The sequence below is a fragment of the Taeniopygia guttata genome, chromosome 5, assembly GCF_048771995.1.
Source record: "Taeniopygia guttata chromosome 5, bTaeGut7.mat, whole genome shotgun sequence".
Taxonomy (NCBI): domain Eukaryota; kingdom Metazoa; phylum Chordata; class Aves; order Passeriformes; family Estrildidae; genus Taeniopygia; species Taeniopygia guttata.
Window position 1 is genome coordinate 49,954,540 of NC_133030.1, and position 19,730 is coordinate 49,974,269.

General features: G+C 42.2%; 1 protein-coding gene across 3 annotated transcripts; it reads right to left on the minus strand.

Annotated features, from left to right (window-relative positions):
* Window positions 1-9,937: 9,937 nt before the first annotated feature.
* On the minus strand, window positions 9,938-19,300 carry LOC100228673 (alpha-1-antitrypsin). 3 transcript variants are annotated; one of them, XM_030274907.4, is made up of 6 exons: window positions 19,240-19,299; window positions 18,411-18,510; window positions 13,772-14,437; window positions 12,542-12,812; window positions 10,770-10,917; window positions 9,938-10,183 (listed from the first exon to the last, which is right to left on the minus strand). In XM_030274907.4, exons 3-6 carry the CDS (start codon window positions 14,418-14,420, stop codon window positions 9,989-9,991), a joined length of 1,263 nt encoding a protein of 420 aa, XP_030130767.3. In that variant the 5' UTR covers window positions 14,421-14,437; window positions 18,411-18,510; window positions 19,240-19,299; the 3' UTR covers window positions 9,938-9,988. The 3 variants fall into 3 exon arrangements, with proteins under 3 accessions (XP_030130767.3, XP_030130768.3, XP_012429543.4); XM_030274908.4 differs by having other exon boundaries at window positions 18,393-18,510; XM_012574089.5 differs by lacking the exon at window positions 18,411-18,510 and having other exon boundaries at window positions 19,240-19,300.
* Between the last annotated feature and the right edge of the window lie 430 nt (window positions 19,301-19,730).

A 19,730-nucleotide genomic window follows, 5' to 3' on the forward strand; every position in this document is an offset into this window, starting at 1 on the left:
AAATATTCTCTTTTTGCATCCACCATGACAAAATGATAAAGGTCTGAAACACACCTTGAAATTCATGAAGCTGAATGACCTGATCCAGGGCAGACACTTTTACAGCCTGTACTGTGAGAGGAAGTGGTGAGCTCATCATTGCCAGACATCAGATAATCCACACCAGAGAAGTTATGGAAAACAGGTTTCACTGAATCTGCAGGCCAGATAACTCTTTGTATGTACCAAAAAAAGTGCAAATATATTTGTTTTCAGATACTTATTTTTATGCTGCTAAATTAATCCCATCAAGGTGTCAGAGGTAGATAAAATTGTAATATTCACTTCCAGGCTAACAAAGAGGAGTGAGATATGTTCATGATTAGCAGTTGTTTGATAAGTATCCATTCCTATAAGGTGATAGGACAGCTGGAAGGAGGAGAAGAGAAAAGGATGACAGTCGAGGTTGCAGAAAGCTGAGGCTTTATGAAACAGAGCTCAGAAAAAGTAATTCAAAACCTGGCCCAAGATTCCATCAGTCCATGGAACATAACTGGCTGTTCGAGGTCTCTTCCTTGGTTAGCACCAGCAAGTTCCAGGAGGTTGGCATGGACAATGCAGTCTCTCAGGGAACTCTCTGGGGCACTTGGAGTAGAAAGTTGTGTTCCCACAGGATGGGGACCATGGATCAGCTCATATCACCTTCACTGTCAGGACCCCGGTGACAATTCTACTGTCGGTTTGTCTCGCTTTTCTGTGCTACAACCATAGCTACAGTATCAGCAGCGTTCTTTATGCCTTTTCTTGGAAAGATTCCTAGCCTCCTACAGTCAGGATTTTGTGCCAAACTGAAGCATTTAAAAGCCTATAATACACTGTATTATATATTCCTTTAAAGAGAGTGGTATCTCTAGTGTGGGAGCAGCCTTACTTCAGACACTTCCTGGGGCTGCGGCCAGATCAGAATAAGTGACTGAACACATCCAAGACATCCTTCTTACCTCCCAGAACGCCTCATCTAGCATCTTGAGTTGTTCCTTAGGCATTTTTGATTGAAAGCACCTATTTTGCTCCCTATATAATGAAACAATTTTTGGATCCCACTGAAGTTGATCTATAGTAAATGATAGTAACCTTGGTCAGCATGTGATTATAGAATGAATGCAAGATTTCTGCATCATATAATTTGCTTTTGATGGAGGTATTCATTTTTCTTTTTGGCATTGTAATGAGCATGGAAGCATTTGCATTGACAGGAGGCTTAAATTACATGCCACCACCCATTCTTCTTCAGTGAGCAGTGGTGTCTTCAAGTTCCAGTCACTGTCCTTCTAAAGGACAGCCAGTCCTGTGGTCAGACTTCTTGTCAGCCAGCATTTCTGTTCAGTAGAAGATAAGCATGGGGTGAATATGATATTTCAGCTACATTTTATTGAGCAAGTGGCTATATTTAACAAGACTTTGCTCTCTCTGACCAAAAAGCAAACAAGTGCGTTTGTGAGCACACAGTGCAGTAATAGCAAAGAACTGAGGACTCTATCAAGAGACCGTAAGAGAACAGACCTTTTAAAATCATGGCTCATACACTTTCCACCCAAACCTGTATCTTCTGCTTGACTGTAGTTATCTTACAGCTTAGGCACAAGGTAGCCATGGCAGGCTTTGGAAGATCTAAGCCCAGACACAAAGATGCTCCCATTTTAAAGGAAGAATGTAGTCATTGTACCTACTTTGATGCTTGTGGGAGGTCAGACCCAATGATGATCCACCCTGCCTGTACTCCATATGGGCTGGTCCGGCAAACACCTTTGCTTTTAACCTGCTGCAGACATCCTGTCTCAACTCCTTCTTAGACTTGTGTATGAGTAAGGCAGATCATGTGTGACAATGTGCTCAGATGCTCAGCCTCCTGCTGCTGTGTACCAGATCAAATTGCTCCTCCTAGGTAAGTGTAACACCATGGGCTGCAGCAGATCAGGAGCACGAAACAGAAGATCAAAAATAGAGAACTGGTGTTCTTCATATGAAAAAGAAACATAAGATAAAGACAGTGCAATAATAAGGAGAGAAAAAATACCAGTTCTTTCTGTGTGGATGTTTTATCGTTATATCAGTAAATTTTAACTGGCATACGGCTGTTTACCTGAGGAAATAAGGCAGTGGAACTGTGATAGGAAAGTGTTACTATCCTAAATCCTTGTGTGAACTTCTGTTCTAGCATGAGTGACTTCTTGGGTGAGCTTAAACTCTCAAACTCTTCATCAGATGACAAATAAAAGAAGATTTCTTATGTCAGAACAAAAGTTTCTGTACAGAAAATTTTCAATCTAGAACTATATTATTTTAAACCAATCCTTTTGATGACAGCAGAACCTTGGTTTTGTGTCCATCTAGTGTAATGAAAGATGGAATGATTCAGCACATCACTGAATATAGTTTTGGGAAATTGATTTAACTGTTTCTGCCTTTTTGAGCAAAATTCAACATGTGAAGCCTTCCACTGCTAGCTAGCACCACAGGAACAGGTCTGTTGTCCCTCTGTGGCTGTGACTCCCATACCCAGCTGACTTACACAGCAGCTCTTACTCTTGACATGCCCAGACCTGCTGTGGTGTTTTGAGTTCTCACTGAGAGCTGAGCCAGTGGGAGACTCCCTGTAGGAGCAATTACACCAGTACAGCTGTGCCTGTAGGAGCACAGCTGATGCTACTCGGGGAGGTGACATAAACAGTCTCTGTATGAGACAGTGGTGTAATGACATAACTCTATTACTCCACTGACCAGGCTGTGCGTTTCACTGCCCTTGCTCAGGCAAGAACCATTTTAGTAATCAATTATGTACATGCTGCAGTTTATGTTGGTAGAGTGTGTCTAGTTCAAGCAGATGTGTTAGATTCAACTGCTGAGGCCAGTCCACAGCATGACACTGAAAGCCTGCAAGCAAACAAGCTCTAACAGGTGAGGTTGCAAAAGCAAAAGTTGAAGCCAGGCTACAAATTTTTGACCTAAGCACACATGAAATGCAAATGCCTCATCTCTTTCAGTTCTGCTGAAAAGAAAAATGAACTGTGCAATGGAGTCTTTGCCCAGAATTTTATCTCCTAGTTTAAAATCAAGCAATAGGGAGTTGGGGTGGAAGAACAATGCAAAGTCAGCATGCTCACTGCAAAGCAAACATGAGCGTTATCTTAAATTTGCCCTGAGAGAGCAGAAAGCAAAGGTATAAGCTAGCAAAGCATTTTCTCATGGAACCTCCTCTGTGCACTGAGTGCCTTAGCCATCATCTCCTTTAGAGGAATTTGGTTAAATTATACTAAAAGTTGTTAACACTGATGTCCCCAAACCATACAGTAAAGATCAGTGTGTGCCAGTGTGTGCAAGTGTATCTGTGTGTGGGTGCATCTGTAGGGAAGAAATAGGACCCTGAGCCCGAGTGCCAGGACTTAAGCAAACAAACACAGAGCTGGGAGGACCTGGGCTGTGTCTCTTTGTCCATTAGCCAGGGTTTGCTTAGGAATGATGGCAAATTGCAGTCACCCTGAGAGCAGATCTGGGGAAGGAATCTGAGAAGACAACATGCCTTGCTGGAGTACAGCCCACCTAGGGAACCCTGCTGGCATGCCAAGCAGCCCCAGCACTGCCCAGTGGTGTGGGGAATCAGGAGGGAGCAGTCCTAAACCCCACTGTTGCTTTTGTCATCTCAACAGTGATGCATTTGAGCTGGGGAGAAATCTGTATTATAAAGTGCTGTCATCACAGTCTCCCAGTAATTTCAAAAATGTCCAGATTTTATGCTATCTTGATGTGTGGTTTTGTTTACTTCCACAGCTGCATGAGGTCTGGGACTCATCTCTTCTTGATGCACTTTGAGAGCTGTGGAGATATGCCCTGTCTTGGTAAATGTGACCTGCATGGGTTACAATATGAAATACATGGCAGGGAGAGCTGAGATGAAACAAAAAGCACTGGTTGTCTGCAAGTGTCTATTCTTGATTCTGCAGAGATAAGGTGATCTCAAGTGTCATATACTAAAAATTGTGGGGATTGCTTGTGTCATTAAAGGGCACATTTGGAAATTGGTGTTTTTTCTGTAGATCATGCCTACAAACATGGCAGCAAAAACACATTCCTGAATTTAGGCTTCCAGCTTCATGGAAATGTTTCCTTTCCCCTCATGCCCTTGTCTGTGCTACCCAGGGAAGGACAGCACACTCAGGGACACCCAGCAGATGACACTGGGATTCTGTATCATGGTCAGTGGCTCTCTGCCTGGCAGTGAGGCGGAGAGCTACAACCCCAAGGCTCCTTTCACCTGAACTCCTCTTTATCATCAGCTCCCCTGCGGGAATACCCCCTTTTCTCTGCCCACACATGGCCAGGCTGAGCCCCAGCACTGCCAGTTCTGGTGGCCATGGGCAGAGCAGAGTGAGATGACCTCCTCTGCTACCCAAAGAGGCTGAGCTTTTCTGCAGCCACCAGCTTAAACACATCCTTGAACTTTGCATTTATATTTTACTAAAGTCTGGAATTAATAATTAGGAAGTTTTTCTTCTGTTTTCTTCAGACACAAGCTTGACAAAGAAACATAGACACAACAAAATCTGCCTGTTTGGGAAGACTGCTGATTCAGACAGGTTTTCTTGGCTGATGCTGCTGGGCTCTGTGGGATGGCATCACCCTCACTGGCCAGCATGACAGGCTGAGCTCATTTCCACTGCAGAACCACTCCAGTAGTGTGTCTTTTCCCCATGACTGTATAAGGGATTGAGGATATATTTTGAGAATATTGAAAATATAAATCCACCAAGAAATCAAATCAAATAAATCCCCCAAGCTTTTGTAAAAGTTTTAAATGTTACACAATTATTAAGTCATGCTAGACTTTTACCTGTGGCCAAACATGTTAAATTGATTAAACAGTTACTTCCTGTGCTTTGAAGCCAGCTATTTCAACACAGCAGGTAGTCTGATAATCTCTCAGCTGCACCATTTACCAGGCAAATAGCTTCTCTGTGTAAATTAACATAGCCAACCCAGGAATATAAAATAATGGATAGAACTAGATTAAGCTGTAATAGAAGTTCTTCAAATTAGACCTAGATAGCCTAGGGAGCGATGACAAACAAAACGAGATTCTCATGCTTGTCTCCTGCAACCAATAACCTGCACAACCACATTCGCATGTGGCCTGTAACAAGGTGTCCTTAAATATGCTGGCTGTTTTCAGTGCCCCAACACCAACACCACGGGATGTTTCAGCATCAGCTCTGGTCAGAGGCTGGGAACCCTGACACATGTGAATGAGCACACAGGGGTTTTGCCACAGCAACTTTTGTGTTGATGTCACAGGACTGACAGTCATTTACAGCTGTGAAGATTTGTTTTAAAATAGGTTTTCTGTGTAACCATGAAGAAAGCAGCCCACTAGAGTTTTAAGCCATGATTTCACCTCTTCTCAGTGAGCTCTTCTCCTTTGTCAGTGAGTAGAGGCATGCTCATGCCTTCCAGTAATCTGTAGCTGACTGGCTCAGCTCCTGAAGATAAGACAGAATAAATAATGATGACATCTTATTTCTTGTAGCTATCCAGGGGAAAAAAAAAAAAAAAAAAAAAAAAAAAAAGGTGGTTTTGGTCAAGTTGCTAAACATCTAGTGACTGAATAACAGAGTATCAGCATAATAGATAAGATAAGGAGGCCCAGAAAAAGAAGTCCTACTGATGCCTGTTGTACTGCTCTCTTCTGTTTCTGGACTAACAAAGAAAGCAGTGTGAAATTCTGTCTGTGGGACAGATGTGCCTGTTGCCCCAGAATGGTCACCCAGAAAGTCCTTGGGCTGCAGATCCCAGCCTCCTGCCTGGGAGGGTCCCCTTGCCCCTGCATGATGTGGCCCTCTGCCAGCCCTCCTCATGGTCTTGCTGCCCAGCTGTGGGCAAGAGCTGGATGTCCTGTGGCCCAGCAGGCAGCAGCAGGCTTGGTAGGAGTGCAGGCCAGGGAGGGTCTTTGGGGAGAATCGAGACTGCCACCCAGGGCTGGCTCCTTGCCTCTGATTCTGCTTCCCTGTTGCACCAACTTTTGCCTTTTGTCCAACATGGATCCACAAGGTTTGAAGCACTTGGCAGAGCTCACCAACTGACTACAAGGAGGTGTTTTGGGGGATGTTTTCTTTCCAAAATGTCAGTTTTTTCATCTACCATCAACCTAAGAAAAGGGACGGCCTCCTGGACCTTGCCAGGAGGAGTACAAGGGGCAGATGTAACCTCTGTGCTCTGGGGTCTGCTTGGGATCACTGTTACACATTTGCTCACCTGTTCTTCCCCTTGATTTTCTTCAGTGTTTCACAGGTCCACAGTACACTTGGCCACACTACCAGTGCTGCATTTCACATACACTGTGTACTCATTCTCTGGTCTTGTAGTTACTAGTTATGCCCCAAACTGTTTTCACCCAGTTCCCAGGTCTGCAAAGCTTTGATGACCACTGGCAAGATGATTTTAGCTCTCTGGTGTTCAGCATTATCCTCTCCAGTGCCCTGTTATCATCTCACCACATCTGTATGCCTTCATTTTTCATTCTAGGCCCACAGACACTTCATTCTGTGCAGAACTCCTTGTGCTTAATATCGCCTGATCACATAAATATCTGTATACAATCATATAAAGCTAAAGAAAAATTTAAATTGAGCAGTAGCACCTAATTGCTGGATAGTTAGTGTTACAAAAAGAGTAGCTAAAACAAAACCCTAGGCAGGCCTGGGAAGGTCCAAGCAAAGCCTGGCAAGTGCAAAAAATCAAGGCCCATACTGCTAGTTTAACAAAAAGCACGCCACTGCATTACAAGCAACAACAACACTGCTGTATTTGCAGACCAGAGGTCTTACTGACCTGTCTTTTTCTTCCTGCTGAGCAAGAACAATCAGATCATACCTGCCTAAATCTTTCCCTTGACTCCTCTTTGTAGGGAGGCTGAAGGGTGTGGGGTGGGAACTGAGGAGACTTTTGATTCCTTTTCTCCAGGCGCAGCCTCAGTGATGGTGAGAGAAGCGCAGAACCCTGAATGCCTGTTTCCATGAACAGCGTGTGAGCCCGGGAGGCTGTTGCGGGCCCGGGATGGGCTGTTCGGAGCATGTGGAGGCTGCTGCCGATGGCATTGCCACCGAAACAGCACAGGCATCTGGCCAAGAGACAGGCAGTCACCCAAACCTGGGATGGCCACAAGCACAGCCGTGAGTTCCATCCTTACACTCTATGGCTGTGTTAGCTGTTTCAATGGCTAATGAACCCGGTCATTAATTGTCCCTGAGATGTGTCTCTGGCTCATTTATATTCACACTTTGCCCATCACGGCAAATGGCAATAACCTAGCGACCTGAAGGCCTGCCCTTCTGCCCAGCCTTCCTCACGGTGCTGTAAGTGCCCACGAGATGTTCTGTGGAAGGCAGGGAATCCTGATTCTTCCTGCTCTCCATTTTTTTGGGAAGGAGAGAGGAGGACGTGCTGGCGGAGCAGGCGCAGCCGGCGGCATTCCCGTCCTGGGGAACAAACGGTGCCGGCGATGGGAGGGACGGAATGTGAGTCTGCAGGAGGGAGAGTGGGAGGCTGTGAAAAAGAGCTGGTCCGGAGAGGAAATGAGGAGAGTGAGTGTCATCAGGAAAACCTGTTTTGTTGCTTGCAGCGACGAGAGCAGGATTAAGAGAGCAGGACTTGGTGGATGGGGGGAGAGATGAGAGGAGCAGCGTGGATGTGGGCAGGCAGCAAGCTGCTCTTTTTTTATTGCTGAGCGTGGTGCCTGCCTCTCCTGAGCACTGTGTCTGGCAAACCCCGCAGTGGAAAATCACAGCATGATGTCGGTACAGCATAGCTGTGGCCTGATGGAGCAAGCCTAGCAGGCAGCTCTGGGCTCCGACCGACTGACAGGAAAGCAGGCACGGAGAGATCGGGTGAGAGATGCAGTGAGAGGAGAAGCGCAAACTGTGAAGTGCTTTGCCCTTCGCAGCAGCACAGCTGCTCCCCTGTCTGCCTCCTACTGCCCCACGGGCTCTTCTCTCTGGAGTATGTGAGGAAAACACAATCCCAGCATCCTGCTTGTGGAGGGGGCACGTCTGTGAGGGCACCAAGGCGCTAACAGTAGGAAAAGAAGGAATCGCCTTCCAAAAATAAGTATTAACATCCTGCAAAAGCTGATTTAGATTAGGTGAGAAATTCTCTCCATATCTCTCCCAGAACCACATGGGCACAACTTTCCTCCTGCTGTATTTCTATGTTTATGTCTTCATCCACTTCAAAGTGGTTTACAAGGGAACAAGCAATATTTAATTCATCTTTGGCCTCTGTTTCTTCCACACCTTGACGTAAACTGAGAATCACCCTACTACAATAAATTATTTCAATTTTTCAACTGCAACTCTAGGGAATTCAATATATAACTAAGGATCTCACCTCTGAGCTCTCTACCCCGTAAAGGTTTTACTGTTGCTTTACTGGATGCCCACTGCTTTACAGTAGGAGTGCTAACAGCTGAAACTGACCCCACTGAGGCTGTGCCCTCCAACTCTATTTAAGGGAGATGAAAAGCCTGCAGTTGGGTAGGGGTCCTTGTTAATTACTCCTGTGTGGGTGTTGGGCTACAAAGGCACCCAAACAGATAGAGGAATATGCAGGAATGTACCAGAGAAGTACATGCGTTTCTGTCACTGTGAGTCCTGCCTTCGATGCTATGAGTTGTTGATACATTCATCTATACTGAGACTATTTAGTCAAAAAACACCTTCAAGCATCCTGTTAACAGAGGGCATTTACTAGGAACGCAGAGCAGAAAGGGGACTTTCCTTGAGACTGCAATAGGGGAGACAATGCTTGCACCACACTAATAAATCACACTTGCTCTTAATTTCACAGACAGCACACAAGAACTTGCTGAGGTTGTGTTCTCTTCCCAAACCTTTGACTGCTCCCAGCATCACTGGCAATGACATGGAACCATTTCATCTCTTCCCAAACCTCACAACTTTAGGGAAAACCGAGCCAGTTTTCCTGCTTTCCTTTTTCCTTTCCTTTCCTTTCCCTGTACTCCTTCTGATACCAGTTACGAAGGCAAGTCCATTGAAGGTGGTTGCCAGCCAGCCCTCAAGCTGCTCTATGTTTTACCTAGGTGCCTGGCACCCCCACCTGGGTCAGATGATTTGCTTATTACATGCTCCTTACTTAGATTTTTGGCTGTAAAAGGACAAAAGTATTTGAAAGATCTCTAATTTTCCAGAGTTTCCTTTTAGGTTTTCCATAAATCCCTGCTGACAGTATCCTTGTTGTAATTGCCATCCAAATACCTCACCTTCCCATCCAGCTACATCCTCCTTCTCACCACTGATGGATACATATGTGAGGAGTCAATAACTCCATCTAAATCTGTCAAATTAGTAACACGTGGTGAACATCAGATTCAAGGCAGATTTGATCCTCCTGCTCTCTTTTAAGCTGCAAGAAACTCGGGAAGATTTGCTGCTAGATTGATAGTAAGAATGATAAAAGGTTTCTGGTACAGAAGGCTGTTGAAGGCAGCTTTTCACATTCCCAGTGTTGTCTCCATCAGAAGCTTCAGGTTTCTGTGACCCTGCAATGCTGATCCAACTGTTCCCATATCAGATTTACTTATGGTAAATTACAACCACTTCTGCTTTGTTTGCAAGAATGTTCAGAATTTTACCTACTGACTACCTTGTATTAAGCAGGTGTCTTCCATACTAATACAAACATTTCTTTTCAAATGCTGGCCAAGCTTATGTCTTTCCTTGTCTTTCAGTCAGGTAAAAAAGGCCTTATTTTCTGGCTGAATTTAAAACACTTTCTTTCTTCCTCTTCAGCAAGTGTCATGGTCAATACCAACAGTTTTTGATGGTGACATAAAATAAAAACTAACAAAGAACCATATATGAGCTGGTACATATGTAAATAAATCATGTCATGAATTTTCACATCTTTAATTAGTAGTAGCAAACAAAATTCATATGTCACTTCAGCTAGTGATAGTTGGGTTAACTATTTTTCCTATGAAGAGTGTACTGTTTGTGTCTCTATCAAAAATCAACATGAGGAAGGGATGGCTGAATTCAATGGTTGGAGGAAAAGATACTGGCATTATTTCAACAGCAGTTGCTGCTGCTGCCTCAGTACCTTTCTCATCAACATCCAGAGAAGCCTTATGGACAACCTAGGAAAAAAGAAAAGAGAGTCACTCTGGGCAGTCAACAGCCTCTTGAGAAATTAATCAGAGTCCTTTTAATGCAGCCCTGCTTTGGGGGATCCACTGAGAAGTGAGTAGAGGCAGAAGAGCTCTATTGTTGTAGTCATGGCTGCTTAAATGAGGGTTAGGATGGAGCTATGGAAATCTCCTAAAAAAAGTCCAAAATATTGGATGAAGGATAGAGGCTCCACCTGTACTTGTGTGTCTGCACCTCCAAAACTGAGTCTCCAGGGTGAGAAGGACAGGTTGTGCTGTGTCTGAGAGCATTAGTGGTGTTCCTTGAAGAATCAGGGGTTGATGCTCCTCTCATGTTTCAAATACTGCCCAAAAAATCTTGGCCAATACCATTCTTGGTAAAAAAGAGACGTGCAGCAAACTAATCTGATCTCCAGTGCCACCAAGGGCCAATCTCTCTTTGTAAGCTTTCAGGCTGAGGCCTGGGTGACCCAGCCACAGGCAAGTTCGGAAGCTGGGAGCTGTATATACCTGGTGTTTCTGGATGCTACACTGATGGCTTTTCCTGCATGTTTCTGAAAGAAAGGAAAATACTTACTTTGGAAACCTTCAGATCTGGGCTGCCAGTGATGCCAGAGAGATCTGCCTGGCTGGTGAACACATCCACAATTCCCATCTTCCTAAGGGTGTTACTTATTTCATAGCTCCCAGAAATAGAAAATTTGGGGAAATAGAGGTTCATAAATCTGTTAGGTAGAAGAGAAACATAGAGGGTGGTGAGAAGGATTTTTCAGCAATATAAATGATGGTGAGAAACCCGTTTAATTCTCATGACCATCAAATCCCAGGCATTTGGACCCTGAATGTACAGTGAACACTAATTCAATTCCTGGAGCTTCTCATGGTGATACAAGCACTATCATTCTTAATAATAAAAATAGCAATCATAATAGTATTTATCTTGTTTTTTGTTTCAGGAAATCTGAGAGCACTCTGCTAAGTAGAACAGTAGCAAGAGCCCCTCTTTACAGGCAGAGACAAAGGATAGCCCATGTTGCTCAGGAAGGTGGAGAGCTGAAGTCCTGACAAAGTCTGCCAGGGGAGATGTGTGGCAAATCCCAGTATTTCAAATCAAAGAAGTATTTTTGGCATAACTGGGGCATTTGGCATGGCCTCAGGAAAGGTCTGTTCCCTGCTGCCTGCACATTTGGATTCCATGTCCTTTAATTGTCTTCGTTCTCTGGGCTGGCCCTGATCAAGTTTGCCTTTGACTGGCTGTAGGCAGCTCCTGCTCAGTGTGATTTCTCTTGGGTTTCTTTTCACACCTGTCCAGGGATCCTCAGAGCACCCAAGTCACCCAGCAGTGGTTACCCTTTAGGTAGCTCAAGTCTTTTGCTGCCTTGTGACAAAACAGTATAACAGAAATTGCCATTTTGTTCTCATAGTTTCTCCAATGAAGAACTTATGCCTATATTGATCCTGAATGACCTCACACTACAAATTCATTTAGATAAGGATTTTCATGATACTGCAGCTGAGAATGATACATTTTAATTTTGATATTTGAGGTATCACATTATTAGCTCATATTCAGTTTGCTACCCATTATGTTTTTACTAACTGTGCTGGTATTTCTGTGATGATGCACTGAGATATATGGGCGTGAACTGCACAGTGAATTAGGGCAGAGCTTGGTAAATTAAGCATGTATTAACTTGATATTACTCATCTACTGTTGCTAAGATCTCTCCCAGACAAACAAGGTTGTAAAATGCATTAGCTGATGTTGGTGTCAATGGTTGAAGCTAACAGAAACTCATTAGATATTTATAGTTTCAAAACAAAATACCAGAAAATCAGGACATCCACAATTAATCACTTGCCTGTTCTCACAACAACTGAATGCTGCAAGATAATTGTGTAGGACATATCATGCCTGTAAGCACTACTACAAAATGTGTAAGTTATGGCTTTATTTAAGGTTCAGACTTAGGCCTGAGTCACAGTGCATCAGTGACATAAGAGAGGAAAAACACACTAGCTGAAATCTCAGTATAGAAGATTTAGCTTAAAATTGCAACCATTTCTCTCAGTCCATGGAGTATTTTAGGAACACCAGTCTAGGCTTGCTATTCCTTAGAGAGGAATAGGATGGTCTCTGCTCTGGTTGGGAGAGCAGCAAGTCACTCAGCCATCAACAAAAGAATAGTTAAATACCTACCAGCTGCAAGATTTTTACAACTAGGGAGTACACAGGACAAAAATAACCCACTCAGTTCCCATAATTTCCACATTCATAATGTTTGCATTCTACAAAAATAAAAAATACTATAAAATAAGTGCTTCTACAACTGAGTGGCAGAAAATTACCTCTGGAAGAGGTGGTCTGACCATTTCTGGATGGTTTCCTTGTCCAGCGTTTGCTCTAACTGCTTCATTTTCCCTTTTGCTGGCAGAACCAGAAATGCAGTAGCACTCCCATTATAATGCAGCCGTACCACAGTGCATGACAGCTCCTCATCAAAGTAGAAGTCAAATCTGCCCATCTGGTACATCATAGGGACTTTCACAGTTGTTTCAGCATCCACAAAGAACTCCCTTTCTTCAGTATGTTCTGCTTCAAAAGGCTTTTCCCAGCTGCCTGATACAGAGAAGGAGAATTTAAATGAATATCCAGCTGTCTATCTCATCATAGACTAAATTTTTTATAGCTAATAATAATATTTACCTGTTTCTCTCTGTGTTATATACTGAATTTTCAAATGTAACACTTTAGAATGCGTATCACAGTAATGCAAGGAACTTTTACCTGTTCAAAAGAGTGCATTGTATTCCACTTTCAATTTATGTTTCAGATGCCAATAATTAAATAATTAGGTGGGGTTTTTTGTACCTATCACTGCTTTTATTTTCAGGAGATCTAAGTGGCCTTTATGTAAACATCATCTGTGTACTCATATACTGCGTGCAATTAAGTTCTATTGACTTTAATAATAACCCTCAATTTGTAGATAAAATAATGTAGGCTCTCATATCTGAGTGGTGTTATGTCAGGCTTAAGGGCACATCTAACCCATATCAGAAATATACATTGTTTCTGCTTTGTTCCTTAAAATTTTCTCCCCTATTCATCACTAGCTTCTCTCATATATAAATGTTAGTGTGCATGTATAAAGGACTCTGACAGGGGGGAAAAAAAGGAGTCTATAGTAAATTAGGCTATTGAATCATACATATATTAAAAAGAGGCATTAGGTCATATATAAGTCTTGGTGCCTTCACTGAAAATTAGAAGAATATGGGACGATTGGAGTTATGGTTAAACCCAGGAACACCAGCTCAGGCTTCATGGGAGGCTGTGGCTTGGAACAGAGCTCCTGGAGCTGTCACAAAGAGAAACAAGACTCTGTGGCCTCCCACTGCCTCCCCATTACCCGCCTCCTGTTACCTCTCTACCACTCCACTGTGCCATTAGGGGATCTTCTGGCCCAACAAGGAGCACTGGAAATTTTCCCCAGATGAGTTTACAGTTGAGGTAGGTGACATTAGATTTGTTGATAAGAACGAATAAGTGAGAATGTGACCCTAGAGGAGACTTACCTTTAAAGTAAACAAAGCTAGCCAGCAGCATTACAGTTTGTGGGTCCATATCCTTGACCAAATTAGTAATTTTTCCATGTGTTTTCCTCTCTATATAATCATTGATCTGCTTTTCAGCTTCTGTGGGTTTGTTAAAGTCAGTTGTAAAAGCTTCCAACTGATACAGAGCTTTGGCATCATCTAAGAATTTTCTTAGGAGTTTCAGCTTCTCCGTCACAAAGATGGCATTCATCATGTTGAGCTGGACTCCACCCTCAGGATGGTTCAGCATGTGGATTAGGTTGTGGAAGCCTTCATGTATCTCTTTCTCCTGAATCTCTGTAAGGTTGAATGCAAGTCCTTCCAGGATCTGAGACTGTGTGGCTGACCTAGCCCCAAGGGCCAGCATCGCAAAGGCAGCGGAGATGCTCACAGGAGAGTAGAAAATGTTCTTATTTGGTGCCTCCTGTGTAACCTCCCTAAAAAACTGGAATGCAAAGTCAGCATTGTTTGGCACAAGTTTCAGGCAAGCCATCGCTTCACCTCCGTGGTGTATGTGGTGTTTAGGGTCATTTGGGTCATGTCCATTGTGGTCACTGGGTGGGTGCTGACTGTGGGCAACAGTGTGAAACCCAGCCAGTAGCAAACTTAGGTAGAATGTGGTCTTCATGTTCTTGTATTAAAATCCTATAGAAAAAAAAGGAGATGATATTACTGAGGTAAGTAAGTTAATTAAGTAGAAAGACTTATTCTGTCGTTACCGCTGAATTTAAAAGTCTTATCTCCTTCTTTTGTCCTCAGTTTCCATGATCTTCAATCTTGCCAGAATTTTTTTTTTTTAAATTTTCCCAATCCTCCTGGCAAGTCTCTGCCAACTCTTTCTGCCACCCCCACCCTAAATACCTGCAAATACAAAATTCAGCATGGATTAGTTGAATACACAGCACCCTCAGCAGGCTGGAGAATGGAGCATATCCCATCATAAAACACCTCTTGGCTAATCACTGAAAGATTACGGTGCAACTCTACTTTTGACACTAATGATCTGAATAATTCCTTAAAACTTCATCATAGAAGTCTGGGTGTCTTGTGAGTTAGGGGGGAAAGAGGAAATTCATTCAAGTGAGCAGCAGTCAGTAGCTACATGGAAACAGAATTGGAGCAAACAAGCAGAAGATCTTTAAATAAACTTTTGGTCAGACTGATAAGGTGTCCTATTTAAAGAAAGGACAAATAATGGGGGCTATTCTTCAGTAGCAAACCAGATACAAACACCTACCTCTCTAAGGAATAGGTGGGTTTTTTCTGAATAGAAATAATGTAATGTTTTAAATAAGAACCTGAAAAAACGTGCTGTCTCTTCAACAGAACTGTTGGAGTGGCATTTTCAGCACAGCAGAAGCAGTCAATGCCATTAACAAAAACAAGGCCTCATTTTCATCAGCTGCTCCTCTGGTCAAAGGGCAAAGGGTTTATCAGTGTGTTACACTTGGCTGTGGCAGCCACATTGCATTGCAGAGCTGACACTCTGCACTGTGTAAGCTCTTAAAAAGAGACCTTGGAAATGGGGATATGAATGTCCCAATAGGCCTCATTTCTGAGGAGGAATCTAGGGCAAAGAAATGGTGCAAGAGTTGCACAGGGTTTGAGGAGATAATGAGCCAGATTTGCTAAAATTGTGCACAGAGAGATATATTACACTAATTGCACCTTTCATCTCTGGCATGACTCAACTTGAGACACTCGTCAGAAAGTGCTGTGCTTATGGTCCTGCTTTCTCTGTATCATTAGAGGGAGCAATATGTATTAGTAGCTGAATACCCACTTAGAGATAGACTCATGAGAACAACAAAATATTTTCAAGCTAGAATAAAATATTAAAACATTTACATGTTTGTTATAAGTAATTTTAAAAAGCAGGCCTATATGCAATAACAGCACTACTGACAAGTGTAAGAACTATAAGGGCTGGGTTCTTGGTAGCTACATTTTCAATTACTGTACACAGTAGTTTTAAATTATAGTTTGGTCTCTTGTGATTTTGACATTGAAATAATTCTTGATGTATCTAGATACTTGTAACTCAACACAAGAGCTCCAGTTCTGAGTTTTTAGAACTGCTATCAGTGAGCCAGTGTATTAGTCAGACTTTGAAGAGAAATCAACTCCCAAACTAAAGCATCAGAGCTAAGCCTAATTATTTCCGTATATCCAGCAGGCTGATTCAGAAGCTGCCTCTGGATAAATTATTTACTATGAACTATTTACTCAGCTGCAGTCATAATTTATTAAGAATAACATGAATACCATAAAAGAGAAACATTTGATTTTAAACATAAATTGCCACCTGTTCTCTATCTCATCACATTTAATATTCGTTACAAAATATGGCACCTGATAGATTGGCTTATCTATGTATGCCTCAAACTTCCAATTCTATTTATTTGGAATGCAAAGCAGAAAGGGATTTTAACTGGCTTGACCTCAAAATTATGGTGAAAGGCTATAGAATGGTTTTGCTGTAAGGATTCTGTAAAATATTAATTACAGTTTTCTAAAGGCAATTTTCCCTACCCTGATATTTTTTCTCAATGTAGTTACAACATGTTCACATTTTGTGGTAAATTTATGTACTATCATGGAATTAATTTCATTTTATTACCACTCTGAATTCACAGATAATTAAATACAATCTGAATCATCCATCTGTTACTCAGTACTGGCCAATCACAAACAGTCAAGACTCATGAGTCAGACCTCACAAAAATCTTGATAATGGTTAGTTTTAAAGGCATAAGATTATAAACTACTTAGCAGCTGTGATTTGGTCTTTTTTTGAGCTGGTCTTTTTTTGTTGTTCAAGCCTTCCAGATACAAGTGGTCCTCTTCATTAGTCCCTGTTTTGAAACCTAAAGGTACTTTTATAATGAGATTTGCACCCTCTCAACCTTCAGAATATGATTGTGGGTTGTTATTTCATATTTGATACTTACTATTTCATATTTGATATTTCATGTTATTGTGACTTCTGGGATTGTCACTTCAGTGATCAACCACTGACAAAATGACAACAGACACCATTTCAGCAGGAAACAGAAGATGCAGATTATCATATGATCTTAAAGACTGATGGAATTTCCTATGGAGCATAGTTGCTAATGATTTATTAAAAAGCAAAGGGCTGAGAAGCTGTGCTGTAAAGCCTTTAGGAAATTTCCAGACTGGAGAAGTTTGCAGAAAGCTCTTTAAGACCTTTACTTCTATAATTTCCAGAAAAAAACCCTGGTTTATCCATCAACACGGCAGTAGGAGTGAAAAGCACTTCAATTTTAGTTCCAAACCTAGTCTGACTTGTTGAATAGTCTGGAAGGAAACACATTAACCTCTGCCTCTTTTCTTTGCGTATGTTGCACAATGGCAATTTATTTGTGGTGTTCGAGGTTGCTTTAAAGAACAGCTTTCAATCAAACCAGACAAGGATACAAGAACATGCCAGCACTTGGAAGATAGTATTTGCAGCAATTTATCTGTAGTAGGCTTGGTGATAACATTTGCTGAATATATTACCTCTTCCTTAGCACACAATATTCCCTACCATGCAACTCAGAAAGCAAATGGAGAACACTGGGATTAGATGGGATTAGCTGAAGTTACCTTAGAACAATTCCACCAGAAAACCTGGGAGTGGGCTGGACTGTTTTCTGAGTGTCAGAATTTGCTTCTTTATGGATATAGGTATTTTGTCCATTTTAGGGCTGATTTCTGTCTCTGTGATTTGAAGATATTCTGGAGACAGCTTGCTGCCTTTAGAGCCCAGGAGATGAATATTCATCCCATACTACTCCTATAAGGGGTCGCCACTAATAATCTTATTTCAGACAACATAAAAATGTGCACTACTCAAAAACATATGAAGGCATAAATAGAAAAGCTGTTTTGCTCAGCAGATGGTGCTGCTTCCCTCCTGATTTTTTCTGAAGAAGGAAATCTGGGAAATTTGTTACCTGAAAGCAGCACTGTGACAGCACCAGGCACATCGAGTCACAGCACCACAACCACCAGTGGTGTCTGCTGAACTAAATATCAGCTATTTAGAGACTTAGAAAAAGAATCACCCAAGCACACAAAAAATCATAAAAGAAGGACTTGACTAGCCATATCTGTGTGTGAGAACATGAGCTCAGAAGCCAGGTCAGGCTTCTGGGGTTGAAGCTTAATAGGTCCAGGCTTCATAGATCCAGGGCCACCTATTCAAAGGAGCACCATAAACTGACCTGTGCTTTCTTGGCTGGCCAGCAAGCTCTGCTTATTTAATCATATGCACCTGAACATGTTCAGGGCCTGTTCCAGATGATCATCTAGACATTCACTTCTCTTGTCATTCAGTTTTGATACCTCTATGCCTGAGCCCCTGAGGAGATTGCAAACACAAGCCAAGACCATTGGACTGTTCAGAGAATCCAACCACTGTGAATATTCCATTAAAAGTAATTCCTTTTGCAGCAGAAATGTGGAAGCCTAGTTTACATAATCCTTTGGAAATGTATGTCACTGTTCATTCGCAGGGCTGTTCTGGTTTTTTTCAATCTTCTGTGAGCCAGCTTAGCATTGGAGAACTCACCCAGAAAGTGGCATCACCCACCTCTAAGCCTCCTTTTACCTGGAAACAGGTGAACATGAGCTCTCACTCTTCTACCAGGCCACCATGAGTATTTGCTGTTGAACCTGAATTACTGCACACACTTAGGGATGAAGCATCACTGACGCCAGGGGAATAAAAAAGTAGACAAAAAAGAATGAGTGCAGTGGTTAGGATAGAGGGGATTTTCTTCTTTCTGCAAGAGCACATCACACCAGGTTCTCAGCTTCTACATTCCAGTGTACACCTGACCACAGCCTGGTTTCTGGCTCATTAAAAATGTTGACCTCACTGTGATCTTCTGAACATGTGAAAATCACCAATTTCTCCACTTCCCTGCCAATGGGCCTGATGATTACCTCAATGATGTTTCATCTAAACCAGAAGTAGACATTAGATGCACCATTCCCTAAGCAATGGTATTTCTTGTAGACCTTCAGTTTAAAAATCATGAGAATTACTTTAAAAGAAGCACCAATACATTAAAAAAAGTTCTAAGCAACTGTCCTCAGGCTTTTGATGAATCAGGGCCTGTTTCTAGCAGGAGGTACATCAGGGAAAGTCCCCCTTTTAGTATTTCTTGGCTATGGAGAGCACCTTGCTTTCTGCAAGACACACTGCTCTGCTTTCAGATTCTCAATCCTTCAATCTTCCAATGACCTGACAATGTGAAGGCGACTCACTGCCTCAATTGTGATGCCTATGTCCTTTATATCCAGGTGACAAAATAAAAACCTCATTATATAGGACAGATTAAGATACAGCCCTAGAAAATATTTAAAATTGATTGCCTTCAACAAGAGGAGACACTTTTAAAGTCTCTATAGAAAACAAAAAAATCACTACTTACAGCAGCTTCCTAGGATCCTGCTGTCTTCACCAGGACTAGCCTGCAGCTCCCTCTCTTATTTATACAGTTAAATAGCATTATGAAAGCAAAACGTCCTCTAGAAAACATTAACCAGGACAGGCAGGCGTTATTATTTTAGGAATGGTGCAGAGTAAACAGTGAAGACAATTTTCCTGTGCAGGCACCTGATTTTTGCTGTATATGCATGGCCAGACCTGGCCTTTTCTTAGAAGAATCCTAAGAGTCGCTTGCATTTCTACACATCCTCCTGATGGGAATCTAGCTACTCACTCTGGGAAATACTTCACATGCATCATTAACTTCTGTAAACTGCATGAGTTCATACGGCAGAAGTAATTGAAGTGAGTGAAATGAAACATACATATAAAACTAGACATGAGCTTAAGGAAAAGACAGCTGTGGATGCATGCTGCAAATCTCAATTTAGTATTTTTCAACAAGATATTTTGCTATACCAGACTTTTAATAGT